At 44.3% G+C, this 25148-nt stretch overlaps 1 protein-coding gene across 4 annotated transcripts; it reads right to left on the reverse strand.

Annotated features, from left to right (window-relative positions):
• Positions 1-1665: 1665 nt before the first annotated feature.
• Positions 1666-23626, reverse strand: GOLM2 (golgi membrane protein 2). Of its 4 annotated transcripts, none has more exons than XM_083370946.1 (10): positions 22912-23626; positions 21595-21649; positions 17737-17839; positions 16704-16794; positions 16258-16396; positions 15884-15964; positions 15025-15120; positions 14753-14914; positions 5253-5339; positions 1666-2051 (listed from the first exon to the last, which is right to left on the reverse strand). In XM_083370946.1, the coding sequence occupies exons 1-10, from the start codon at positions 23236-23238 to the stop codon at positions 1981-1983; spliced, it is 1212 nt and encodes a 403-aa protein (XP_083227072.1). In that variant the 5' UTR covers positions 23239-23626; the 3' UTR covers positions 1666-1980. The 4 variants fall into 4 exon arrangements, with proteins under 4 accessions (XP_083227072.1, XP_083227070.1, XP_083227071.1 ...); XM_083370944.1 differs by having other exon boundaries at positions 5172-5339; XM_083370945.1 differs by having other exon boundaries at positions 5172-5339; positions 16258-16393; positions 22912-23625.
• Positions 23627-25148: the final 1522 nt, after the last annotated feature.

Genomic DNA, 25148 nt, shown 5'->3' on the forward strand with positions numbered 1-25148 from the left:
GAAAAAAAGTTGCAGACAGAACAGATCCCCTTGAGGGACCCTGCTTTTGTCTGATGGCTCAGAAGAATCCCAGGCAGAAACTTCTATTTTGTCAGAAATGAATACTTTTCTAATGCAATTCAGTGTAATGCAGTGATCACAAATGAATTTTATTCATCAAAAATGAACTTTAACCTGAGCCCAGAAATATAGGTGGCTCTCGCTTAATGACTACTCATTCAGTAAGTCGACGTACAACAGCATTGAACCAAGTGGTGCTTATAATTGGTCCTTTTACTTACAATGGTCCAAGTATACCTGCAGTTATGTGATCTCGATCTGGGTGCTCAGCAATCAACTCAATTATAATGTTGCAACATCCCACAGTTCCACAATCGCTATTTGTGAGTTTCACTGCTGGCTTCCGGCAATCAAAGTCAATTGGGAAGGCAGTTACAAATGGCAACCATGGGAATGGCAAAACCACAGAACTTATTTAACAATGGCAACCAAAAATATTGGAACTGCCATACTAAGTAGCACATTCATGTGACATTGTGCTTTATGACTATATTGCTTAGAGACGGCATTGGGAATTTCCACTCCCAATCACTTGTTGAACAAGAATGATCTGTAGTGCGAGACAATCAACCCTGACATATAGGACTTAAACATTTTATTCACAGTAGCCCTTATTGATAAAATCATCAGGGTTAACAGCCTGTCACTGTCAGGACACAACCACTGCTGTGAACATCCCAAAGTGCTTGATCCATCTGGCCCCGCCCACCCCGGGGAACAGACGATGCCCTTCACCGAACATGCATTTTTTATTTTTTATTTTAATTCCATTTATATCCCGCCCTTCTCCAAAGACTCAGGGCGGCTTACAAACTTAGCAGTAGCCTTCATTCTATATATATGCCTGCTTATTAGGGCTTTCATACACCTCCCAAGCGGCATTATTACAAAGTCAGCTTATTGCCCCCAACAATCTGGATCCTCATTTTACCTACCTCGGAAGGATGGAAGGCTGAGTCAACCTTGAGCCTGGTGGGATGCAAACCTGCACTAATTGCAGGCAGCTGGTGTTACTTAAGGAGGCATTACCCCACTGCTCCACCAAGGAGCAGTGACTGCATGACTGGGGACCCCTCTTCCATTTTCATGCAGGACCCCTCCAGCTGTACAGCATCACTCAGGAGCTGGACACAACGGGTTTAGAGAGGAATGAATTTAAAAAAATCCAAGATTGCAGTTTTAAGCAAGTTTAAATAAATTAATCTATCACTGCATACAATCAAAGGCCTCTGCTGTAAAGAAAAACATGGGTTAACGAATACAGCTTTTCAATGCTCAAAATACTGTTTGTCGATTTAGAGCCTAATAAAAATATATAAAATGAGAATACGTTTGCAAAACATTTGCTATGGGAAAGGTTAGTCATTCTCCAAGGGCTAGCTTCCTGTATGATTTCACTGCCACATAAATCTTGCAGAGTTGTGTTAAACAAAGTTCTTTCATAAGCACATATAATCTATTTTCAGTCTTATTTTTTTCAAAATGAAATGTTACCATAAAATACAAGTCACAAGACGAGAGAAAACAATTTGCCTGCATGAATTAAATACATTGCTGTTTCAATGTTCCATCTATATTTTTCTGCAATGAAGTCATGACTATATATGAGATACAAACTGTACACATTCACTTTATTTCAGAAACATGTAAAATTATTTTGCAATGTTAATTTTTAACACAAAGATTACAGATTAAGAACAGTCATACAGCCCAGTCCAGTAACTAACCCACTCCTCATCTCCTAGGACAAAGCACCTCTTTTATTTGCAAAGGGCTGGAACCCACTAGGCGCACATCACTGGATTTTACCTTGTGCTTCCAAGGTTTCACGTCGAACAGCGCACTGTCTCTGGTTTCCTGGTTCTTTTGCCCCAAACACTGAAGACTTGCAGAACCTCTCAGGAGAAAGTCATTGGGGCTTTAAAGGACATCATTAAAGCGTGGTTTCCCATAGTCCACCAGATCCATTTGGAGGTCCCGCTCCTCATCATCTGCAAGGCAAGGAGGAAAACCAACCTTCATTTCTCTCCTACAAATGGGCAAGAGGGGAGGCACGGAGGAGCACCTAGCCGCAAAGGCTGCCTTTTCCCTTTCACACCTGGCTGGGATTGGGGTGCTGTAGTACCACAACATCAACGCAACTGATGAGTCCAGATTTCTCAGCCCCTCACCTTGGTTTGGGAATCAAACAATGCACCCATTTGCCCATCAGACCTGTCTGTAACAGAAAGCTGGACCAGTTGGTTTTAGGTTTTTTTCCTTTCCTATCTAACAACCATAGAGGAAATGAGTTATGTAAAAGATGTTGGGGCTTCTCAGTTTATCTGACTCAAAACTGAACAGAACAGGATGCAATGTGGCGTGCAGGAAGAAGCTGGTTGAAGAAAGATGCCCTCTGAAATTGGACCAAAAAGACTGAGACCAGGTTTCCCCAATGACCCTTATGGACGAGGCCATGATTTGACAAGTGGCAGCTTCTCCATCCTAAGCCCCAGAGTCACACGACCAGCGCATGGGATTTTGAGATGTCCCCTGCCTGGCCTTAAGGGGATAAAGCCCAGGTTTGCTTTATGTTTTATAAAGCCGAGTGCCCCTGCCTGCCTTTGCCTTACAGGCTTCCTCCCAAATGGGTCCAGTTTTGAGACCCAGCTGCTCTGGCTGCAGTAAGGCTCGTGCCATCTGCTGATTACTCACCCCTGACTTAGCCAGACATTCCAGCAATCTTGTGTTTTATAACCTCACTTTCGCTTCATCGTTTAATGTGCCCCTCTCATCCTATTAGATCCTTTCCAAGTCCAATAGAAGACAAAATTTGAAGCTAAGGATTGAACTGTGAAGTCCTTGGTGCTCTCTAAACTTGTTTTCTTGCAGAGATTTTATTGCCCAACTAAGTAACATTTTCAGTGCTATAAGGCAGGGGTCCCCAACCCCCGGTCCATGGACCGGCACCGGTCTGCAGCATGCCAGCAAGGAGGCTGCACAAACAAGCAAAGCTCCATCCTTGGGATGCAGGTAGTATTCAAAACCACGCCCCCTCTAGTCCGCAGAAAAACCTTTCTCCATGGCACCGGTCCCTGGTGCCCCAAAGGTTGGGGACCTCTGCTATAAGGGCGTGAGGTTTGATCTTTTTATATACTAGTGGCTTGTTCTGTCTGTGGTGGATTTTTAAATCCATGAACACTTGTGGAGTTTTCTGCAGCAAATGTACTCTGTGGTGCCTTGAAGACTAATCAAATTGTCCTTGCTTGCTTTGAAAAATCACAGTCTACTCTACATATGTGCTATAGTGGGCTCAAATTCCCGGCTAGTTTCTCCAAAGCAAAGTACTTTTAAGTTCAATTGTATACTCCAGTTTAAGATTCAGCTGCTAGATCCATGCAAGCAACAGGCTTCACCAGAAGGACAAAATCCATCAATGAAAAACTGCAGAGCAGACGGCAAGTGAAATAGGTCCAGCAGCTACTGACTGCCTTATGCAGATCTGAGAATGTGAATTAATTTCACATTATTATGGCGTCACTTATAGTCTCTGTTTGCTGTACAGGGGGAACCAGAGCAGTGGTGCTCCAGAGGTGGAACAATAATACTGAAAGGTAGGACAACATTTTGTTTAGTAGTAGTATGCAATAGTTTTATTTTTCATCTGTCTATAACTAGGCAGAGTATGCAATACCAACTAATTGGAGAAATAATCCACTAGAAAATCGGGGGTAGGCAACCTTGGCTCTTTCTGGGAGCTGACGTCTATGAGTCATAAAAGAGCCAAGGTTGCCTACCCCTGCACTAGATTCTACATTAAGATAATGGCTTAAAATGTACAATCACAGTAAATTGAATGGCTCACAACAGTTAAAATAATATTCAGCAATGATATTCATATAGTAAGAATCCTGCATGAAAAGATGGTACCTAAATTATTTCAAAGGCCCTCAAAAAAGAAATGGTTTTAGTGCCTTTCTTAATTTTGAGAAATCCGAATCCCAAGCTGAATTCAGGGTGTGGCAGATGGGGTCAGGTTCTCAACAACCACAGAGGCCTTTTTGCATGAGGAGGTACAAGTCAACCCTGGCAAGTCCATGAGCTACGAGCAGATTTTCCAAATAATACGCAGACAGGGCAAAGACTGGTGGTAGCAAAAGACAGGGACAGTTTGAGGGAGGTCCCGCGCTGAGTAAACTGCCCTCTTTTAGACCCGTCAGGATAGAGAGAAGAACTGGGTAACCTGGCCAGCTGCCGTAATCCAGCCATGAGCATTTGGGGCAAAGTCCATTTGATTTGCATATGGGTAGTGAGGAGAGTAAATCTATTCAGAGAGCAGCCTCAGATAAGTGGAACCACAGATAACAAAGGCTATCTGAATCATTTCTATGAGCAAGGAAAAGTAGGGTGTCAGATACGACTTTTGAAAATACATCTTGTTAGACCTTAGCAGCGAGAAAATGGAGAATGTTGATACTAACTGGATTTTCTCCAAGTCTTCCCCTTCACACAGTGCCAAACTGTCAACTACAAATGAGCATGGCTGCAGCCATTTTTCCTACTCATTTTCAGTTGCCGCATAGAACGGAGGGAGGGGGGGGGTTGCCAGGTGCTTCGCTAGTCAAAATAATCTTTTGTCCCGTGGGAACCAAGGTCATCGGCTGCTCCCGAGACTGCAGGCTAGGCGTTGTGAAAAAACCCCAAGAAGATTGGAGAACGTAGTTGTTTGCACAGCTTAGGGGTGGGAGTTTTTAACTTTGTATTGGGGAATTGATATGTGTGTCTCCAGACTTGGTTCCACTTTTGAGGTGCCAATACTTTGTAACTAATAAACATGTTCTTTGAGGAATTTGCAAGCCTCTGAGTTCTGCTTTATTCATCTCTGTCTGTCAGAACCATGACACGAACTTCATAAATAAATGTGATTCAGAAAAGCAGTTTCAAGAAAAGAGTTTCAAGTTTGGAAATATTCCATCCCAAAACTACTACAAAAAAGATACAAATCTCAGGTGCCAAAAGTCAGAGCATGACTTTTCCTACCAGCCAAACAATGGAACTCTATACAAATCCCAAGAGGTTTTTTTTACATGATGAATTTAAGTGAATGGGATGGAGATAAGGCCCTAGCTCACCTTGGACGTCTTCTTCACCACCATCACCATCCTCTTCCTCATTGTAGGCCAGCTCAGCCTGCTTGTCTGCCTCATACTCACCCACGTTCCCATCGTCCCCATTATAATCCGCCAGTTTAGATCCATGCTGAGGATCAACGGGGGACTCATTCTCATCAAAGAACCGGCCTGTGAAGTAGGCAAAGGATCCGTCAGAAGCCAGGAGGAGGGGGGAGGGGGGCAGAGAGAACAGAGGGAGATCGAAGGGAAGCCCTCAGTGTCAGCCCTTTGGGAAGCTGCAAAAAGGAACCTGCAGCTCCTCCAGCACCAGAAACCCCAGAAAGGTGAGTATTCTTTATACAGAACTTCGTAAGGGAAAAAATCACAATATGAGACAAGAGTAGACATTTCGCTTCGTGTTCCAAGATCCTTACTTTTGTTGTGAGGGAAACCACTACTGCCTTTTTTGGCTAAATAACTAGCAAGATGGGTCCAAAATCTCACGTACCAATCCTGTTTTTGTCATAGAACAGTTACTTTTCAAGGCTCAGTTTGCTGTGTTTTTCATGCAGAGATTTTAAATGCTTGCTTTAAATGAAGGCAATTTATAACGGGTGAATACTTTTTAAATATACCTTGACTTCCATTTATCAGAGCTGATGAAAACTTCTGGTCATTTGGGCTAAATTTAATTTAATTTAATTTAATTTAATAATATTTATATACCGCCCTTCTCCCTGAGGACTCAGGGCGGTTCACAGGGCAGAAAATACTAAATACAAACGTTAAAACAAGATTAAATAATTGCCCATATTAAAACAGTTGGAATCAAATTCTAAAGCACCAAGTTAAAATTAAAACACAAGAATAAAAACCCCACCAATCCCCATCAGGCTAGGCCGGCTTGAACAAACAGAAACGTCTTGAGATCGCGACGAAAGGAGCGAAGATCGGGCGCCATCCGGAGCTCTACCGGTAGCTGATTCCACAGCTCCGGAGCGCCCACAGAGAAGGATCTCCCCCTGGGGACCACCAATCGACATTCTCTGATCGGTGGCACCCTGAGGAGGCCCTCTCTGTGGGAACGCACAGGGCGCAGGGAGCTTGATGCCGGCAGCAGATGTTCCCTAAGGTACTCCGGCCCCATGCCATGAAGGGCTTTAAACACTGTTACCAGTACCTTGAATCTCACCCGGAAGACAACTGGCAACCAATGCAGCTCACGGAGCAGCGGTGTAACGTGGGAGTATCGGGAGACTCCCAACACAACTCTCGCGGCTGCATTCTGTACCAGTTGGAGCTTCCGGGTGGTCCTCAAGGGCAGCCCCATGTAGAGAGCGTTGCAGTAGTCTAGACGAGAGGACACGAGCGCATGAGTGACCGTGCACAAATCATCCCGGCTAAGATAGGGCCGCAACTGGCGCACCAGGCGAACCTGGGCGAAGGCCCCCCTAGTCACAGCTCCTATATGGTCTTCCAGGGTGAGCCGTGAATCTAGGAGGACACCCAAGTTGCGAGCCCTATCTACGGGGGGTAATAGTTCACCCCCCATAGCCAAAGGTGGAACATCCGAATAAACCCGGGATGAAGGTATGCAAAGCCACTCAGTCTTGTCGGGGTTGAGCTGGAGTCTGTTCCTCCCCATCCAGACCCGAACCGCCTCCAGGCACCGGGACATCACGTTGAGGGCATCACTGGGGTGGTTTGGGGTCGAAAGGAAAAGTTGGGTATCATCAGCGTACTGATGATACCCAACTCCAAAGCCACGAATGATCTCACCCAGCGGTTTCATGTAGATGTTAAACAGGAGAGGCGAGAGGACCGACCCCTGAGGAACTCCACAAATGAGAGACCTCGCGGTCGACCTCTGTCCTCCTGCCAACACCGACTGCGAACGTCCCCGGAGATAGGAGGAGAACCACTGTAAAACTGTGCCTCCCACTCCCAATCCCCTGAGACGCCGCAGCAAGATACCATGGTCGATGGTATCGAAAGCCGCCGAGAGGTCTAATAGGACTAGAACAGAGGAATATCCCCTGTCCCGAGCCCTCCAGAGATCATTCACCAGCGCGACCAATGCCGTCTCCGTGCTGTGCCCGGGCCTGAAACCCGATTGGTACGGGTCTAGATAATCCGCTTCATCCAGGACCAGAGGGAGCTGATGCGCCACCACACTCTCAACAACCTTCGCAAGAAAGCGAAGGTTGGAGACAGGACGAAAGTTGTTTAATACAGCTGGGTCCAAGGCAGGCTTCTTGAGGAGAGGCCTCACCACCGCCTCTTTCAAGACAGCAGGGAAGCAACCCTCACTCAGAGAAGCCGATATAACTGCCTGGAACCAGCTGCGTGTCCTCTCCCGGGCTGCATAGACCAGCCAGGAAGGGCACGGGTCCAATAAACATGTGGTGGTGCTCAGCCTCCCCATGATCCTGTCCACTTCCTCCGGAGTCACAGAATCAAACTCCTCCCAGATGATATCGACAAGACCGCCAGTGTCCTGATCGTCAGACTCTGCCCAGTCAGAGTCCAGACCGGTCCGAATCCGAGCGATTTTGTCCGACAGATGTTGGTTAAACTCCTCGGCACGACCCTGCAAGGGATCCTCCCTCACCTCCTGATTTAGGAGGGAGCGAGTCACCCTAAACAGGGCGGCCGGGCGATTATCTGCGGACGCGATAAGGGTGGCGAAGTGGTTAGACCTCGCCTCCCTTATCGCAGCGAGATAAGACCTAATATAGGCTCTTAGTCGCAATCGGTCGGATTCGGATCGGCTGGACCTCCAACCGCTCTCTAGGCCCCGTCTCCGACGCTTCATCTCCCGAAGCTCCGCAGAGAACCATGGAGCTCGACGGGATCTGCACCGGGTCAGGGGCCGCAGGGGTACAACTCGGTCAAGAGCCTCAGTGGCCGTCCTTTCCCAGGCTTCCACTAAGGCATCTGCCGAGCTGTGAGCAAGGGAGGCAGGTGGGGACCCCAGCGCTGCCTGGAACCTCTGGGGATCCATTAAGCGTCTGGGGCGGTACCATTTAATTGGTTCCAAACACCCACGGCGGGGGGTGGCAAAACGGAAGACCAGCCGCAGGAGATGATGATCGGTCCATGACAGGGGCATAATAATTTACAATAGTTAACATACTCCAGCCTATAGAAAATTCCAAATGTTTTAGAAAAGTACAAATTGTGAAACATAATTTCACAATGAAAACAAATTAAACTGAAGAAAACTCTGTAACTTCTTGTACATTGCAAGATGGAGTGCCCTGTTAAGTGGATGAATGGGAGACGAGGCAGGTCACCGGATGGAGAAAGGAGGCAAGAGGAGGCCGGGGGCACTTGAGAAGTCCACCTGCAAACCCTTCCAGCGTTTCCTCCAAAGCATCCCTCATAAACTCAGCACCTAACACAGCTAGGATTGGAGTCCAACCCCTCTCACGTACCTAAGAAGCATTCAAGCAAAGGGCATACGTGCTATGGGTTTTCATAAATTTTGTACGAAAATTTGTGGTGAATAAATAAAAATGTAATTCTTACTTCTAATTATCTACAAAGATAGAAAACAACCAAACCTGTTCAAGTTCTCAAGTTTACTATCTGAAAACCGAGGAAAGATGCTTCCACTGATGGGAAGCTGTGAGGATGAAAGGTTAAGAGACTTTACCTGCTGCTTTCTCCAGCTCTACCACCACCAGCCCCCTGCTGGGAGTTTGAGGCTGGGGTGACGTAATGTCTCCAGACATGCTCTATTCTGAAAGAGAGGCTGGGGTATTTAGCCCCGGCCCAAAGCAGGAGGGCCCCAAAAGAGGAAGCCCCCAAAAGGCTTCTTTCCGATGCTCCTTCCGGATCTACATTGGCTCTCTCCCAGTAGGTCCTGCACGAGGGTGGGGAGAGTTCTGCTCTCCTAGGGAGGATCCTTTTTTCCCCTTCCATCCTCTTGGTGAGAGCAGATGGGGGGGGGCTAATAATGGCAGGCTGAGAACCCAGACAAAGGAACGGGCAAACCAGTGCATGTACTGAGGCTCTGGATAAGTGGAGCTGTCGAACTCCATCCGTTTGTGAAAGCCAAAGAGCTATAATTAAAAACAACAGCAGCAAAGAATTCCTGGCTTTCTAAATTTTCAGTACTAGTTTAACATTGTAAACAAGGCTAGCTCTGAGTGGGTATTCATTTTTGGAGCCAAAAATATTCCGAGAGCTTTTTATAAAAAGTTCTACTTGCTGACAGATGCTTGAATCTGCTTGGCCCACTAGAGCCCAGGAAATGCAGCTGTGCCACAGAGGGTCTTCTCAGCATCAATTAACTCCACAGAGGAGAAAGCTGGTTTCATCAAGTTTCAGAAGGCCAAGTGTGACTCGGGTGTATTCGTGAACATCCTAGAATGCAAGATTGAGCATGACTTGTAAGCAAAATCTACTTCTGAAAAATACTTAACTACAACACTGACACCTAGGGAAAAGAAAGGAAATAATGGGACAGGCATAGAAACAGGAGTCTCCTAGAAGATATTGTTGTCTGGAACAGTGAATCCGAACATGCCATTTCTGTGCTTCTTGTTCCAGGGACAAGCAAGAAAGCAATTAATGGTGCCTTTTTATGACTTGACTATTTTTGTATCTGTTTTGCGCTTCCAGGATTTACTTTTTATAACACCGCAATATTCAGTTGTTGATTCCTCAACACTGAAAATGCAAGGAGAGGCTGAATAAAAAGGTTGAAAAGGAAAGATGGTTTAAAAACTTCATTCCCAATTTAGACTCTACCATTCTATGTCCTAAAACTATAGCAGAATATTTACAAATGCTCAAAGTACTTTTTAAATGAAGGAAAGGGATTCTTCCACCACATGGGAGCATGACTCAAGACTCTATTGCTGAGATGTGTGTTCAAGCCTTAACGATATAAGCAATTTAATCATCAGATATTCCCAACCCGAGCAAAAGAATCGCAATATGTTTGAATTAGTGTATCTACTGATTTGATCATTCAGAATATCAATGTTAGATAATGTTAAGAAATCCAACAAGAGTTCAGATTAAGAAATAGTGTTGACTTGAAGAGTGGAAGTTTAGAAGGAATAAATTATTTTGGTTAAAGACTATAAATTATGGTTTGTCACACAGTCAGCCAGATATTTAGACTGGATTTGGCATTTTTACCCACCTAATCAGTTTCTCAAAGACCTGGGATTTGTTATTATATATTTATAATATAAATTTAATAAAGTAGAACACAACCTACTACTTGATAGCATAGAAAAATACAGGTTAGACAGCATCAGCACCAGACGGAGTCATAACTGGCTGACCAGCTGCACTCAACACGTGGTCCTTAATGGAACTGCATCTACATGGAGAGAAGAATGCAGTGGGGTACCACAAGGTTCTGTTGGGCCCAGTAGTCTTCAGTATCTTCATCAATGATTTAGACAAGAGGATAGAAGGATAGACACCAAGCTGGCAGGAATAGCCAATGCTCCAGAAGATGGGCTCAAGATACAGAAGGATCTTGACAGACTTGATTATTGGGCCCTATCTAATAAAATGAAATTCAATGATAATAAAAGGTTCTTCATTTAGGCAAGAAAAACCAAATGCACAGGTATAGAATAGGTGGTACTTGGCCCAATAGTACTAATTACGAGAGGGATATTGGAGTCCTAATGGACAATCACTTAAATATTAACCAGCAATGTGCAGCAGCAGCCAAAAAAGCCAACACAGTCTTAGGCTCCATTAACAGGGATAGAATCAAGATAACATGAAATGTTAGTACCACTTTAGAATGTCTTGGTAAGACCACATTTGGAATATTGCATCCAGTTTGGGTCAAAAGATGATTAGGAGACTAAAGGCTAAAACTTATAAAGAACAGTTGCTGGAATTGGCTTGCAAATCTAAGGGGCTGCCACAAAGAAGAGTGGGGTCAAGCTATTCTCCAAATCACCTGAAGGCAGAACAAGAAGAATGGAAGGAAACTAATCAAGGAGAAAAACAACCTAAAACTAAACAAATTTCTTGACAGAACAATCAGTGAAATGACTTGCCTCCAGAAGTTGTGGGTATTAACTAGTTGTTTCGGCATGCAATGTTGCTATTATCCTTGTCATCTTCTCATCTTTTTCACCTCTTCTTTCCTACCACTTCTCCTATTGGTATCTTATGATTTATCACTTGTTTTTATCTTATGATTATGATTGTATCTTGTGATTTATGATAGATGATGATCACATCATGCACCGGAGACAAATTCCTTGTGTCCAATCATTCTGTTCTGTTCTGTTCTGTTCTGTTCTGCTATCCTATCCTATCCTATCCTTATCCTACTAGAGGTTAAGAAGAGACCAGACAGCCATTTATCCAAAATGCTATCAGGTTTCCTGCTTGAGCAGGGGGTCGGACTAGAAGACCTCCAAGGTCCCTTCCAACTCTGTTATCTGTTATTATGGTTCATTGCGTAGCCAGCCAAGTGTCCAGACTGGATTTGGCCTTTTTGTCCAACTAATTATTACTGAAATATACAAAAATGGCATTTTACGTTTCACTACAAAAAGTGTCAAGAGCTGAGCTTCAGATCAGTTTTATCTAAGCCCGGTAAATCAGAATGTAATTGTAGAAGGGACCTAGAGATCATCCAATCCAACACTCGGCTCAAGTGCAGGAATCCTCTTCCACAGCATCCCAAACGGGGCCGTCCAGGCTCTGTTTAAAGGCCTCTCTTTAACAGGCACCCTCCTCCATGTCCTCAACTTACAATCATTTAGCAAACATTTGAAGTTATGACCGACCTCTCCTGAGGTACTTACAACCTGGATTCAAACTTCTGACAGTTCCCACCACCATGTGGTCACATGGCTGCACTTCTGGTGCTGAGCTACTGGGCTGCATTTATGGCCATTTGCCACATCCTAAGGTCACATGACCATGTTTTATGCTTGTTTTGCTGAAAACAGGCCTTTATTTCTGGTTTTCAGCAAAAACACACCCGCAGCAAACCATTTGCTTAATCCTCACTGTAAACAAGGTTGTAAAATCGGGTCAGTCATGTTGGTGACTAAACTCTTCCTTGTACCTATTGCTGACAGACACCTCTTTAAATGCTTCAAGACATACATCACATTTCCGTATAGCATTCTCTAGGCTGTACTCAACACCTTCAACCGCTCCTCAGATGTTTTTCCCACCCACATTCCCTTACCATCCTTGCTGTGCCCAGAATGGGACACGATATTTAGACAAATGTCTAGCCAGTTTGGTCTAGTGCAAGGGTAGGCAACCTTGGCTCTTTTATGACTCATGGACTTCAACTCCCAGAATTCCTGAGTCAGCATAGCTGACTCAGGAATTCTGGGAGTTGAAGTCCATGAGTCATAAATGAGCCGAGGTTGCCTAGTGGTTAAGGCTCCAGACTAGAAAGGAGACTGTGAATTCACATCCCACCTTAGCCGAGAAAGGCAGCTGGGCGACTTTGGGCCAGTTACTCTCTCACAGCCCAACTCACCTCACACGTTTGTTGTTGTGAGGAAAGTAGAAGTAAGATGTACTGGATATGTTTGACACCTTGAGTTGTTTATAAAAATAATAAAGGTGGGATATAGAGCCTTGGTGGAGCAGTGGGCTAATGCCTCCTTAAGTAACACCAGCTGCCTGCAATTATTGCAGGTTCGAGTCCCACCAGGCTCAAGGTTGACTCAGCCTTCCAGCCTTCCGAGGTAGGTAAAATGAGGACCCAGATTGTTGGGGGCAATTAAGCTGACTTTGTAATAATGCCGCTTGGGGTGTGTGTGAAAGCCCTAATAAGCAGGCATATACATAGAATGAAGGCTACTGCTAAGCTTGTAAGCCGCCCTGAGTCTTCGGAGAAGGGCGGGATATAAATGGAATTAAAATAAAATAAATAAATAAAAAATAAATAAATAATTTTCACCAACACAGAATCAATAATAATAATAAGAAGAAGAAGAAGAAGAAGAAGAAGAAGAAAAAGAAGAAGAAGAAGAAGAAGAAGAAGAAGAAGAAGAAGAAGAAGAAGAAGAAGAAGAAGAAGAAGAAGAAGAAGAAGTAGTAGTAGTAGTAGTAGTAGTAGTTGGAAGGAAGGGACCTTGGAGGTCATCTAGTCGAACCCCCAGCTCAGGCAGGAAACTCTATACCATTTCAGGCAAATGGCTGTCCAGTCTCCTCTTAAAAACTTCCAGTGTTGGAACATTCACCACTTCTGGAGGCAGGTTGTTCCACTGGTTAATTGTTCTAACTATCAGGAAGTTTCTCCTTAGTTCTAGGTTGCTTCTCTCCTTGACTAAATTTTGTTAGTGTAGGCTAATATTGCATTTGCATTTTTGCAGCTGAATCACACGGCTAGTTCATATTCAGCTTGTGAACCACCAAAAGCCCCAGATATTTTTTTGACATGGATTCCTGCCCTATAGGGCCTTCTTCATTTTGCACCTGCTGTTTTTTTCCCTACCCAGAGCTTAGATTCTGAATTTGTCCCCATTGAAAAATCTTGCTGATTTTGCCCAGCTGTTCCAGACTATGATTCTCCAACTCCCACACCTCACGGCAGGGATAAGGTTCTTTCTTTAAAATGCAGTTTTTGTTTTCTCCAAACATTACGTTTCCCAGTTCCAACCCATTTAATACGTTCTTTCCTTATTTGCCCACAAAACGCTGTTCCAGTGGCTGGCTAGATCACCTAGGTGAGCGGTAGGCAACCTTGGCTCTTTTATGATTTGTGGACTTCAACTCCCAGAATTCCTGAGCCAACTATGGGAGTTATGCTGGCTCAGGAATTCTGGGAGTTGAAGTCCACGAGTCATAAAAGAGCCAAGGTTGCCTACCCCTGACCTAGGTGCTCTCTGGCAAACTTGAAGTGGGTAGCTTTCTGGAGTCTGGTGGCTTTCTCCTTGGCATCTTCCCATGCATATCACTCTCCTGCAGTGTTTTTCTTAAGGCACGTGGTATCATGCACACTGACATCAGGCAGCGTAAAAGTGGTCTACAGATCCTCTGTGTTCATGATTTAGATTTGCAACTTCCACAAATTTACATCATGAACCCAGGAGTCTGAAGAAGGCAATCATTATGCGAGATGAGAGGTTGCTATGTTTTGTTTAAAGAGCAGGAACCCTCCAACTCACCCCTGATGGCCATCTCAAATTTGAACATCCGATTCATTAGTCCCTTAAGAGAGGCTAATTATCCTAGGGCTTGTTATACTTTTCCCAGCAAAGACAGTTTACGTTAGCTGTGTGCAATCCATACAGACATACAGACACTACAGAGTACACTTCCTTTGTTTCCTGAGAATCCATTTCTGGATAGGACTTACACAAAGCTCTGATCACAGCACTGCAGGATGATGGAGTTACAAACCTCATACCACTGTGGTGGACCATGAGCTTCCCTAGCACGTGGAGTAGGAGGTCTAGAAGGCCGTACTCAGAGTTTCTGAGATAAGTGTACAGTGCAGCAATTAATGGCTAAGATTTTTAAAAACAAAGACATCTGAATACAAATATACTTAAAACAGTCAGCTGGTAGATATTAGGTGTTTTAATGAACTTGAGATAACACATGCATTTATGCTCAATGATCATGGTCTGACTCACTTTGCTTCATTCTCTGAAAGTTGTTGACTCTCTCCTTGGAAGCCTGTTTTGCAAGCTGTTTTTTGGTTCTTTGAATGTCCAATGTGTGATCAGAAATTGCACGCTGAAGGTAGTTTGGGGGTACTTGGTTTACCATGTCAGTATTACCCTCCAGTATTGCACCTGGAGCAGACAAAAATACATAGTCAGAGTTCAAGGACACAGAGAAAAGTGCATAAAGCTCTTGATGAATGCAAATCAGCAAGACTTTCACCCAGTACACATAATCTCACCTGGAGCTAGATTTAGAGTATCGGTTTTTTCTGTGAAAACTTTCCCACCAGGCTGATGCTGATTTTGAGAAGTTGAAAAAAGTGGCTTCTTCAAAGCTAAAAACATAAATTCATACCATGACTAACAGGTGTAAAAACTAATTACATGTATTACAAAGCAATTATTTAGTGCTTGGTTCAAAGAGGCCCAAAAAATAATTCTGGTAAAGGCCAATGTTTGCAAGAGGAGACAGACCGTTACAGATCCAGCTATGGCTCAAAGCAAATGAAGATGTTCACCATAAATCTCCCTAGTTATAATGGTCATAATCCCTGTTCCTGGGGGAATCAGAGAATCACCTCTGTATCCTAGTAGCCCTGAAGGGTTTGCTGATTATAGCATCCGACAGCAGTAACAACCAATGAATAAAAATGTGCAATTCCAGATTTGGTGAAAAAACGCTGCATTTATTAACAAATATACATTACCTCAAACTTGGGACTGGACAGTACATAGAAGTCCTCCGTCAACACAGCAATGTCTCATAAGTTTTAAGGATCAAAAAATATCTAAAAAGACTCCTCTTATTATAACCCATTTACAAAGGAAGATCTTAAAAACATTTCCTAACCAGGAGTCCTGCCTTACAACCCATCTCTCTCCTATTTCAGATCAGAATGGGACATTAAGCGGTTAGTGCCAACTGTCAATGCCAACTGAAAAACAACATAATTAAGAACCCAGAAATAAGGCTGCAAATGTGTTTTACTGCATGCGTAAGGAAAACATCGCCATCCTGGGTCCCATTTATCAGTTCAAATATCTGTCTATGGAGTGAGCAGAAATGCAAGAGAAAAACATTAGATTTGAGATACCAACCAGTGAGTGTATCTTCACCTTTGGCAGGGTCATTCTCTTCTATTCCAGGCATGCCTGCGTCATCTCCAGGTTTATTCTTTTCTGTCAGAACAAGATATTTTTCCCTTTGTTGCACCATCCACTGAAGCTCAATGACTGGGTGCCTTCAGACTGTTTGACGGAAGGGAGTTGGGACGGTAACAGAGGTAACAAGTTACCTCACCTCCCATGTCCTGCTGCAGTCAGGTTAACCCCACCCCCACCCCCAGCTGATGGAACTGTGCAGTGCCACCAGGTCTGTAGCCTGGCCAAGTAACGTGCCAGGCAAGTATTTGCCACCCTCTCACAAGTGCCACAGGGACCCTGGTGCCTTACCACAGCTGTCCCAGACAGACCTTTGCCATCTGATATATTGTTGGTTGACGGTGCTTCATTCTTAACTTCCTTCAGCTTTTGAGTTGCCTTCACTATTTTTGGACTCTCACTCAATCCTCTCTCAATGTCTTTGGTGAATTGGCTCCTGTGTGTGGCCTGCTGTGAAAAGGTTCCTTAAGGATTAAAAGCTAAACTTACAAAGAAAATATTAAATTATCTTTCATTTAATCCAACGCTTCGTATTTCATTTTGGGGATCAACGTATAAAAAATCATCCTGCTTTCTTTTCAATTTTGCCTCGCCACTTTCTACAGCCCAAGTTTAAAAAAATAAAAACTCTGCCCGGATACAGCAACTAGCGTCGCCAAGTCTGCTCCTTGCTAGTCCCATCTTATACCCATGTTGGGAGGGGGCAAAAACAGGTGGTTGACTCCTGGATTCATCCTTCCCAAAGAGAACTATGTACCTTCTGGTCCTGCATAACTTGGTCCTCCAATTTTTTCATGTCTTCTTCATGTTGTATTCTTAGTTCCTTGATTTGTTGCCCACATTGAAAACTAGAACCGAGATGGAGAGCAGAATTAAGAACTGAGGTTGACAGGTTTTCTAGGCTCCCCACTATATTATTTATCATCTGCCTAGAAAAGTTCTTTTCTGTACAGCACACTGAATATATTAAAAGGCCTTTACATGAAAGACAAGCCGATATCTATTGGGTCATTCTTTCAGAGATAATTCCTTACCAATTTCCTCAATGCTGTCAAAAATGGCAGAGCTTCTAGTGCATTTGTAAAGTTCTTTTCAAAATTCAGGGTGAACGAGACATGTAATTGCCTTGAAAATACGCTAGGATGAACTGTATAGTACAAAGATCAACACTTGACCACAGGGAAAGGTTTTTACATTTTGCATTACATCATAAAATATTTTATAAAATTTGCCAAATTTCAATTTGACGGGAGTCATAGGTTTAAGATTTTGGATTCATTCTGTAACTTAGCCCAACTTGAGGTATCTTTGCTTAAAAATTGTTGCCCTTTGATACAGTTTCACCCAATTAAAGATCACAGACAAATAGGAGAGTTGTGAGATTGACAACCTTTTTGAGGCACTCCTTCACAAAAATCTTGATGAGTCACGAACCTGAGCAGAGTGGCATATATTTTTCACTCCCATCCTACTGCAGCACCAGTAAATTGACCATTTTACATTGTCTATTGACTTTGGAGAACTGCAATCTACTTGCAGATTTTATTTCTACAAAAAAGCAAAGCAAAGCTTGTTCCATTCTCCTTCTCCTTAATAATTATAAAGCTGCATTGACCCATCAAACAATATGGCTGAGGCCAAACATCTTAACCTACTTTATATAACAATTGCGAAGGAACATTAATGTTAAAATAATACTCAACACTGATCCTAAAGCTCATAAACAAATGAGCTGACCTCGCAGCAATGTCTTATAACTAGGTTACTTTTATTCACATTTAATCCCTCACCTTTCATACTCCAATCTTTTAAGAAGTTGTGTATTGTTTTTCTTGTATTCATGAAGATAGTCCTCTTGTCGTAGGAATTCTTGACGCAATTCTGCAAGTTGTTCTAAGCCGAAGTATAAACATTTGAACAATTTAAAAAATGCTCCATACTTTAAACTTAGCCTTGTTTTTTGCTGATTAATTTTCTACAATAGTAATGAAAATATAAATGTTTACTGAAGTAAAATGAAAATGATGTACCTTTCTGAATTCTTATTCCATGGCTACTTTATTACAAAATAGAGGCTGTTACTTTTATATTTGAGGCCCATTAAAGAAGTCCAGAAGATGGCTTCCGGTTTTGACATCACGGCAATGGAGGTGCAGAAAGATGGGGCTCTGTCTCGCATTTTGATTTCGCACCGCTGGGTAACCCTGGAAAAGGTTGAAAGTCACCCCGTAGAGGCGGCAAGCAAGGAGGGGACCCTCGTTGATCGCAGGGGGGCAGCAGCCCTCCCGTTTGATCTGAGGAAGCCCTCCAAACCGGCAGGGGAAAGACTGGCTAGAAGCTGCTGTCAATGGAAGACAACAAGCACTATCAAGCAATCTTACAGCAACATGGATGAAACTGGGTGAGACCTAAGTCTCTCTTTATGACTTTAAGTCTTCTTCCTGAAAATCTGCCCAAAGCACTTCCCCCGAGGAGGGAAAGAGAATTTCCACCCCATTCCCCCAAGAAAGCAGCAAATTAATTACTTGGGGAAAAAGGAGAAACCTACAAGACTAATTTGGAATATAAATATGTGTTTTTAAGATCTTTTTTTAAAAAAGACTTGAAAAGTTTGCAAGTTTTGGATTTAAAAACTGAAAAATGGCATTGATGACACCTAGTGATGAATTACGGCACTACAACTTATTTAAGCCTTAAAGAAACCTGATTGGAAGCCCAGAGCTAGATAAGACTTTGGCTGGCCTTGAAGTTTTTAGTTTTGAGAATTGCAGCTGAGAAAAAGGAACAGATTTGGGGGCTGCTTATCTGTGTGGCAGAGATGATAATATTAATTCTAAAATTGGCCTGTCTGAACTAAGAACACAAATACTTACTTTCAGAACTGTATTGTGGAACTATTTTCCTGTAGAAGAAACATACACTATTGTCTGATATGATGGAACACTTTGGATTATAAATCTTTGATTGTTAAACAACCTTTAATGTTTCTTTTTTCTCCCTGGACAGAAAGGTTATTTTTTCATTTGACAGAAAAATTTGAATTTTACTTATATATCTGCTTAGGAGAAATTTAAGAATGGCTAGTTGGTTGGATAAATTTATAAAGGCTACTTACAAAAAATAAAATGTCTCCAGAAGCCTCAGTTTGCCATATCACCAAAAAAACATTGATGAACCACAGAAAGAAATTCTCTCCATGTTGAAATTAATACAAGAAACAATTGCTTTAGCTCATGATGAGATTAAAAATAATGCAAAGGAGATAAAAGAACAGTTTTCTAATTTAAATCTACAAACTCAGAAAATAACTACAGAGAAGGAACCAGCAACCCAGAAAATAGAAGAAAAACTAGAGAATGCTGACACAAACATTGAGAATCTAAACAAAGAAACTAACAACCAGATTCAGATAAAAGACTTAGAACTCACAATGATAATATTGGAAATGGAAAAGACATTTTACAAACCAAGGTTTCAGAACATACTGGAGGATAAGGAAGGAGAGCTGATGGAATGGAAGATAAAGCCGTTAACAGAACTGTGGGAAACTGGAGAAGGAGGGAGGCTGTTTAATTTTTTTTAATCCCATTTATATCCCGCCCTTCTCTGAAGACTCAGGGCAGCTTACAATTTAAGCACAAACCAATGTGCTTAGCAATAGCCTTCATTCTATGTATATGCCTGCTTATTAGGGTTTTCACACACACACCCAAGCGGCATTATTACAAAGTCAGCTTATTGCCCCCAACAATCTGGGTCCTCATTTTACCTACCTCGGAAGGATGGAAGGCTGAGTCAACCTTGAGCCTGGTGGGACTCGAACCTGCACTAATTGCAGGCAGCTGGTGTTACTTAAGGAGGCATTAGCCCACTGCTCCACCAAGGCTCATTGTTTCTTTTTTTGTTTCTTTTTTTCAAATAATATACACAAAAATAGAGGAAAAATTATTTGATGATCCAAATGCATTGACTTGGAAAGTTAGTTGGCAAAGGAAGAAAGCTAGAGTAAGACTGAAGAAAACAGAAGCTTTGACCTATTTGAGGGGATGTTATATTACCAATTATAATTATAGAGCCTTGGTGGAGCAGTGGGCTAATGCCTCCTTAAGTAACACCAGCTGCCTGCAATTAGTGCAGGTTCGAGTCCCACCAGGCTCAAGGTTGACTCAGCCTTCCATCCTTCCGAGGTAGGTAAAATGAGGACCCAGATTGTTGGGGGCAATAAGCTGACTTTGTAAAAATGCCGCTTGGGGGGGGGCGAAAATTTAAAACCCCTCAGTCCAAGCCAGATAAATCAAACAACCAGGTTTTTAGGTCCCGGCGAAACGAACGAAGGCTGGGGGCGGTCCGGAGTTCCACAGGGAGGTCGTTCCACAGGGCAGGCGTGCCCACAGAAAACGCCCTCCCCCTGGGGATCACCCGCCGGCACTCACTGACTGGCGGCACCCTAAGGAGGCCCTCCCTGTGGGAGCGCACAGGACGATGGGAGATTGATGCTGGCAGCAGGTGCTCCCTAAGATAACCCGGACCCATGCCATTTAGGGCTTTATAGGTCATCACCAGCATCTTGAATCTCACCGGGAGGGCAACCGGAAGCCAATGCAGCTCGCAGAGGAGACGCATTACATGGGAGTATCGGGGAACTCCCATCACAACTCGCATGGCCGCATTCTGCACCAGCTGAAGCCTCCGAGTGGTCCTCAAGGGCAGCCCCATGTAGAGAGCATTGCAGTAGTCTAACCGGGAGGTCATGAGCGCATGAGTGACTGTGCGTAGGGCATCTCGGTCCAGATAGGGCCGCAACTGGCGCACCAGGCGAACCTGGGCAAAAGCCTTGAATATGGTTAAGAATAGATTGCTAGAAATAGAAGTATTATTATAACTAGATAGATAGGATTTGTAATGAGAATATCATATCTTGGTATGAAAAGGGGAATTAAGAATATGCTAAGAACTTTGAATAAGGGAAGCTTTTAGTTACCCAAAAATAACTTGTTCTGAAATTATAAATGATTGGGATATTTTGAACATGGATGGGGAATTAAAATTGAAAAAAGCAAAAATAGGATATAGACTGAGTAAGTGGATATTGGGTGCAAATACAATTAAGATATGCTTTAGTTAGAAAAGATATTCTAAACGGAGATTACTGATACTATTAGAAAAATATAACAAATGTTGATAGGCAAATGTATATTTACTCACAACAATAAGAACTATATTTGCTTAGTGTGGAAAAATATCTATTACCAGAAGAGAAGATGTACTGGAGGGTGTAATATTGGACTTAGTTTGAAGAAGCTTATATGTACCAGAGAATCACTAATGGACTCAGTCATCACATTGTCTACTAGGCACTTAATTGTAAAAACAATCAAATAAAAAATATTTATATAAAAGTCCAGAAGATAATGGATTTTTTTCAGAGATTCTGCCTATTTATTTGTAATATCACATATTCTAGTAAATTTATAATACTCATGTAGCCAAATATTTTAAAGAGAAATTACAGTAGTCCACAAAAAGTAGGAGGTTACACCTGTAGCTGTCTTTCAAAACATCAAGAGAGCACGTTGCCTACTTGGTATTACATTTTACTGCTGTATGTTATTCGGCTATAAAATCATGTTTACACCAAGTACATTTACCCTTTAAGCGATGTATGTCTGCCATCTGGTATGATATGTTGCTCTGAAGTTTCACCTAAAAACAAAAAGTAAGTAGTAAAGTAGTACAGATCCCTATCCTGATAGTAAAATTTTCTAGAATGAATGATTCTGAAAGCAGCTCTGACTAGGGCTGGGGTGTCAAACTGGTGGCCCACGGGCTGGATGCGTCACGCGCATGGTACGCCCGCCCTGGCTCTGCAAAGGTAAAAAATGTCGCGATATGTTGCGTGATGCAATTGAGTTTGACACCCATGGACTAGGGGCAGGCCATCTTCTCTTGTGTATGGCTTCACTCTGAGAGCCTCAGAGATTAGGTGAGAATGTAAGACCTCCTGGAGGGATGAGACTTTCAGATCTCCTTCTCACTCTTTGGCTTAAACAAAAGTAACTCACCTGAAGTCTTACAAATTACATGCTATTTTTTATGGCTTGCTTCTTAAGAGGAGGCAGGTATTTTAAACTGATCGCCTGAGAAGTAATTTGCAGAAGTCAGGGTGCTTCTTATATGTATAGTTGAAGTATGGACTGAAATCCCACAACCCATCCTTGTTTCACAATAACGAACTAAAGCATATACTGAACTTTGTCAGCAGGGCTGGGGATCCCAGGGATTGGGGAACTGGTGGGGAAGCTTCATTACTCTTAATATCCCTTCTCCTGTTTGCTTATAGCATTTTAATTAGGTAGCTCTCGACTTATGACCACAATTGAGCCCAAAATGTCTGTTAAGTGAGACATTTGTTAAGTGAGTTTTGCCCCATTTTATGACATTTCTTGCCAAAGTTAAATGAATCACTGAAGTTGTTAAGCGAGTCACAAAGTTGTTAAGTGAATCTGGCTTCCCCGTTGATTTTCCTTGTCAGAAGATGACAAAGGGGGATCATGTGACCCTGGGACAATGCAACCGTCATAAATATGAATCAGTTGCCAAGCATCCGGATTTGGTCATGTGGCCGTGGTGATGCTGCACAGGTTGTAAGTGTGAAAAACGGTCATAAGTCACTTTCTTCAGTGCCACTGTAACTTTGAACGGTCGGTAAATGAATTGTTGTAAGTCAAAGACTACGTGTATTGTTGGTAATGTTTTAGACACCGTTTTCGTCTTGTGCCGCATCCAGAATCTCTTGCTTCTGAAATGGGGGCGCCATCAATTAGGTAAAGAGAAGGAAGGCGCACCCGTATTCAATCGGCAAGGCGTCTCCCACCCTCGCCTCGCCTCGCCTCTTCCCAGCAGCTAGGGAGAGTTGCCTCCCTTGCAAAGCCCGGCAGGGCAGCTGCCCCGCGCGGGACCCTCACCTTGCCCTCCTCGCACTTGCGGACCTGGCCGTCCCTGGCCTGGAGCTGGCTGCTCAGTCGGCTGCGATCGGCCTCCTGCTGCTCCAGGGACTTCTTGTGCGACTCCACCTGCAGCAGCAGCTCCGAGTTCCTCTTCTCCAGGCGGCCCCGGGCCACGTCGCCGCGCTTGGCCTGGCCCTGCAGCTCGGCCGCCTCCTCCCGCAGGGCCCGCTGGCGGGACGACGAGCTCCAGGCGTTGAAGGCCAGCGCCGCGATGATCAGCAGCAGCGCCGCGAAGAGGAGGGAGGGCAGGCGGCCGCCCCTTCGGTTGCTGCCGAAGCCCGCCATGGGCCGGGCCGAACGGCTCCTTCACCGCCGCGCGGGGCGGAAGGGCCGCGGCCTCATCGGCGGCGCCCGCCTCCTCCACCCGGCCTCGCGCCCAGCGGCCGCCCGGGGCCACCGACGCGCCGAGCAGAAACCCCGCGGCCGGCGCCGCCGCTCAGCCTGCACCGAGGGGCCGCTGCCGCCTGAAGGTCGCTGCCGGCGGAGAGCCTCTCAAGGGCAAACCGCGGCGCCCCGCTCGGAACAGCCGCCTCCCGGGGCCGGGCCGGTCAGGGGGGCGGAGGGGCCGAAGCGGAGCGGCCGCCGGGAAGGAGGGAGCGGGAAGCCCCGCGAGGCGGCTAACGGCGCCCGCCCGCCTCCGCCTCCGCCCGCCACTTCCGCCTCGCCCTACCGCCCGTCCCACAACGGCGGCTCTCGCGAGAAGGGCGGGCCCGCGCGCCCTTGCCGCGAGGTTTGCGAGGGACGCGGCCGGCGCAGTCCCGCCCTCCGCTGCGTCAGAGGGCGGGGCGCGGCCGCGGGTAGGCTCAGCTGGACGCCTCTCAGCCTCGGGGTGGCCGCTGAGCCCCGGCATCCCTGCGTGCTGGCTGGGGCATTCTGGGAGTTGATGTCCACGCGACTCAAAGACGCCGAGTTTGGAAAACACTGGCTTAGCTCAGTGCTCCTCGACCTTGGCAACTTTAAGATGGGCCTTCAACTCCCAGAATGCTCCAGGCAGCCACGCTGCAGAATTCATGTTGAGACGCCCGGCATTCTGGGAGCTGAATTCCCCACCTCTTAAAGTTGCTAAGCTTGAGAAACACTGGCTTAGCTAAATGCCTGGAGGGCTGATAGGGGACTGAGAGAGGTGAGAGGTAAGAAAGACCAGGGGTGGGCAACCTCGGCTCTTTTATGACTCACGGACTGGGAGTTGAAGTCCACGAGTCATAAAAGAGCCGAGGTTGCCTACCCCAGCTGGCTCAGGAATTCTGGGAGTTGAAGTCCACGAGTCATAAAAGAGCCGAGGTTGCCTACCCCAGCTGGCTCAGGAATTCTGGGAGTTGAAGTCCACGAGTCATAAAAGAGCCGAGGTTGCCTACCCATACTAGACCTATCCAATTCCAGCAGCCGTTGTTTGTCAGTAGAGGCTGCAGTTCTCAATGCAGTCAGTGGGGGGCAACAAATCAATAACATTTTCTATCCCTTAACAAAGGAAATTATTCTCCTGTTACTGAAAAAGAAAAAGATCTCAACACTTGAATCTTCCACAGCACAGTTTTTAAAAAATCAGCCACTGTAAACCCCTCCAAACCACACAATAAGCAAACTGACACCCACTATAAAAACATGGCACCACCACAAACAAGGAGCCGAACAAAAGCAGCACAACTCACCAGTTCAGGTCTAAGGCTGGCAGCTGAGACCAGCCCATCCACTCAAAACACATCCCCATAGTGTCATTTTTTTGTTTAAGAAAAAAATTCAAGATACTATTTTACACAACAGGCATACCAACCCTCTCAAATTCATAGAGACGTAGCAAGAGATATATCTTGGACTATGTTAATTAGAAGAGATGCTGTGTATGAATATTCCAAAAGATCCCAGGTAAGATATTGTATCTTAGATATTAAGTTGTCCAAAATACAGTACTTGTTAAAAGACGTACTTAATGATATGAGTAGTATTACTTTTATTTACAATAACCATAATATCAATAACATAAGAATAAAATTCCAGATTCAGGAAACTAAAACCTCCACCCTTTAACTAAAAATTACATCTTTTACAATGATTCCTTCAGAATTTAAGACAAGGATTTACAGAACCGTATATTGAGCTTTTAACATGCTTTCCAGATAAGGGAACTCCATGTAAAATTTCTTTTTATATTATATATTATTAATATAAAGAGAGAGTGAGTTTAGTCTGGTGGTTAA

This window comes from Vipera ursinii (assembly GCF_947247035.1).
Source record: "Vipera ursinii genome assembly, chromosome: 11".
NCBI lineage: Eukaryota > Metazoa > Chordata > Lepidosauria > Squamata > Viperidae > Vipera > Vipera ursinii.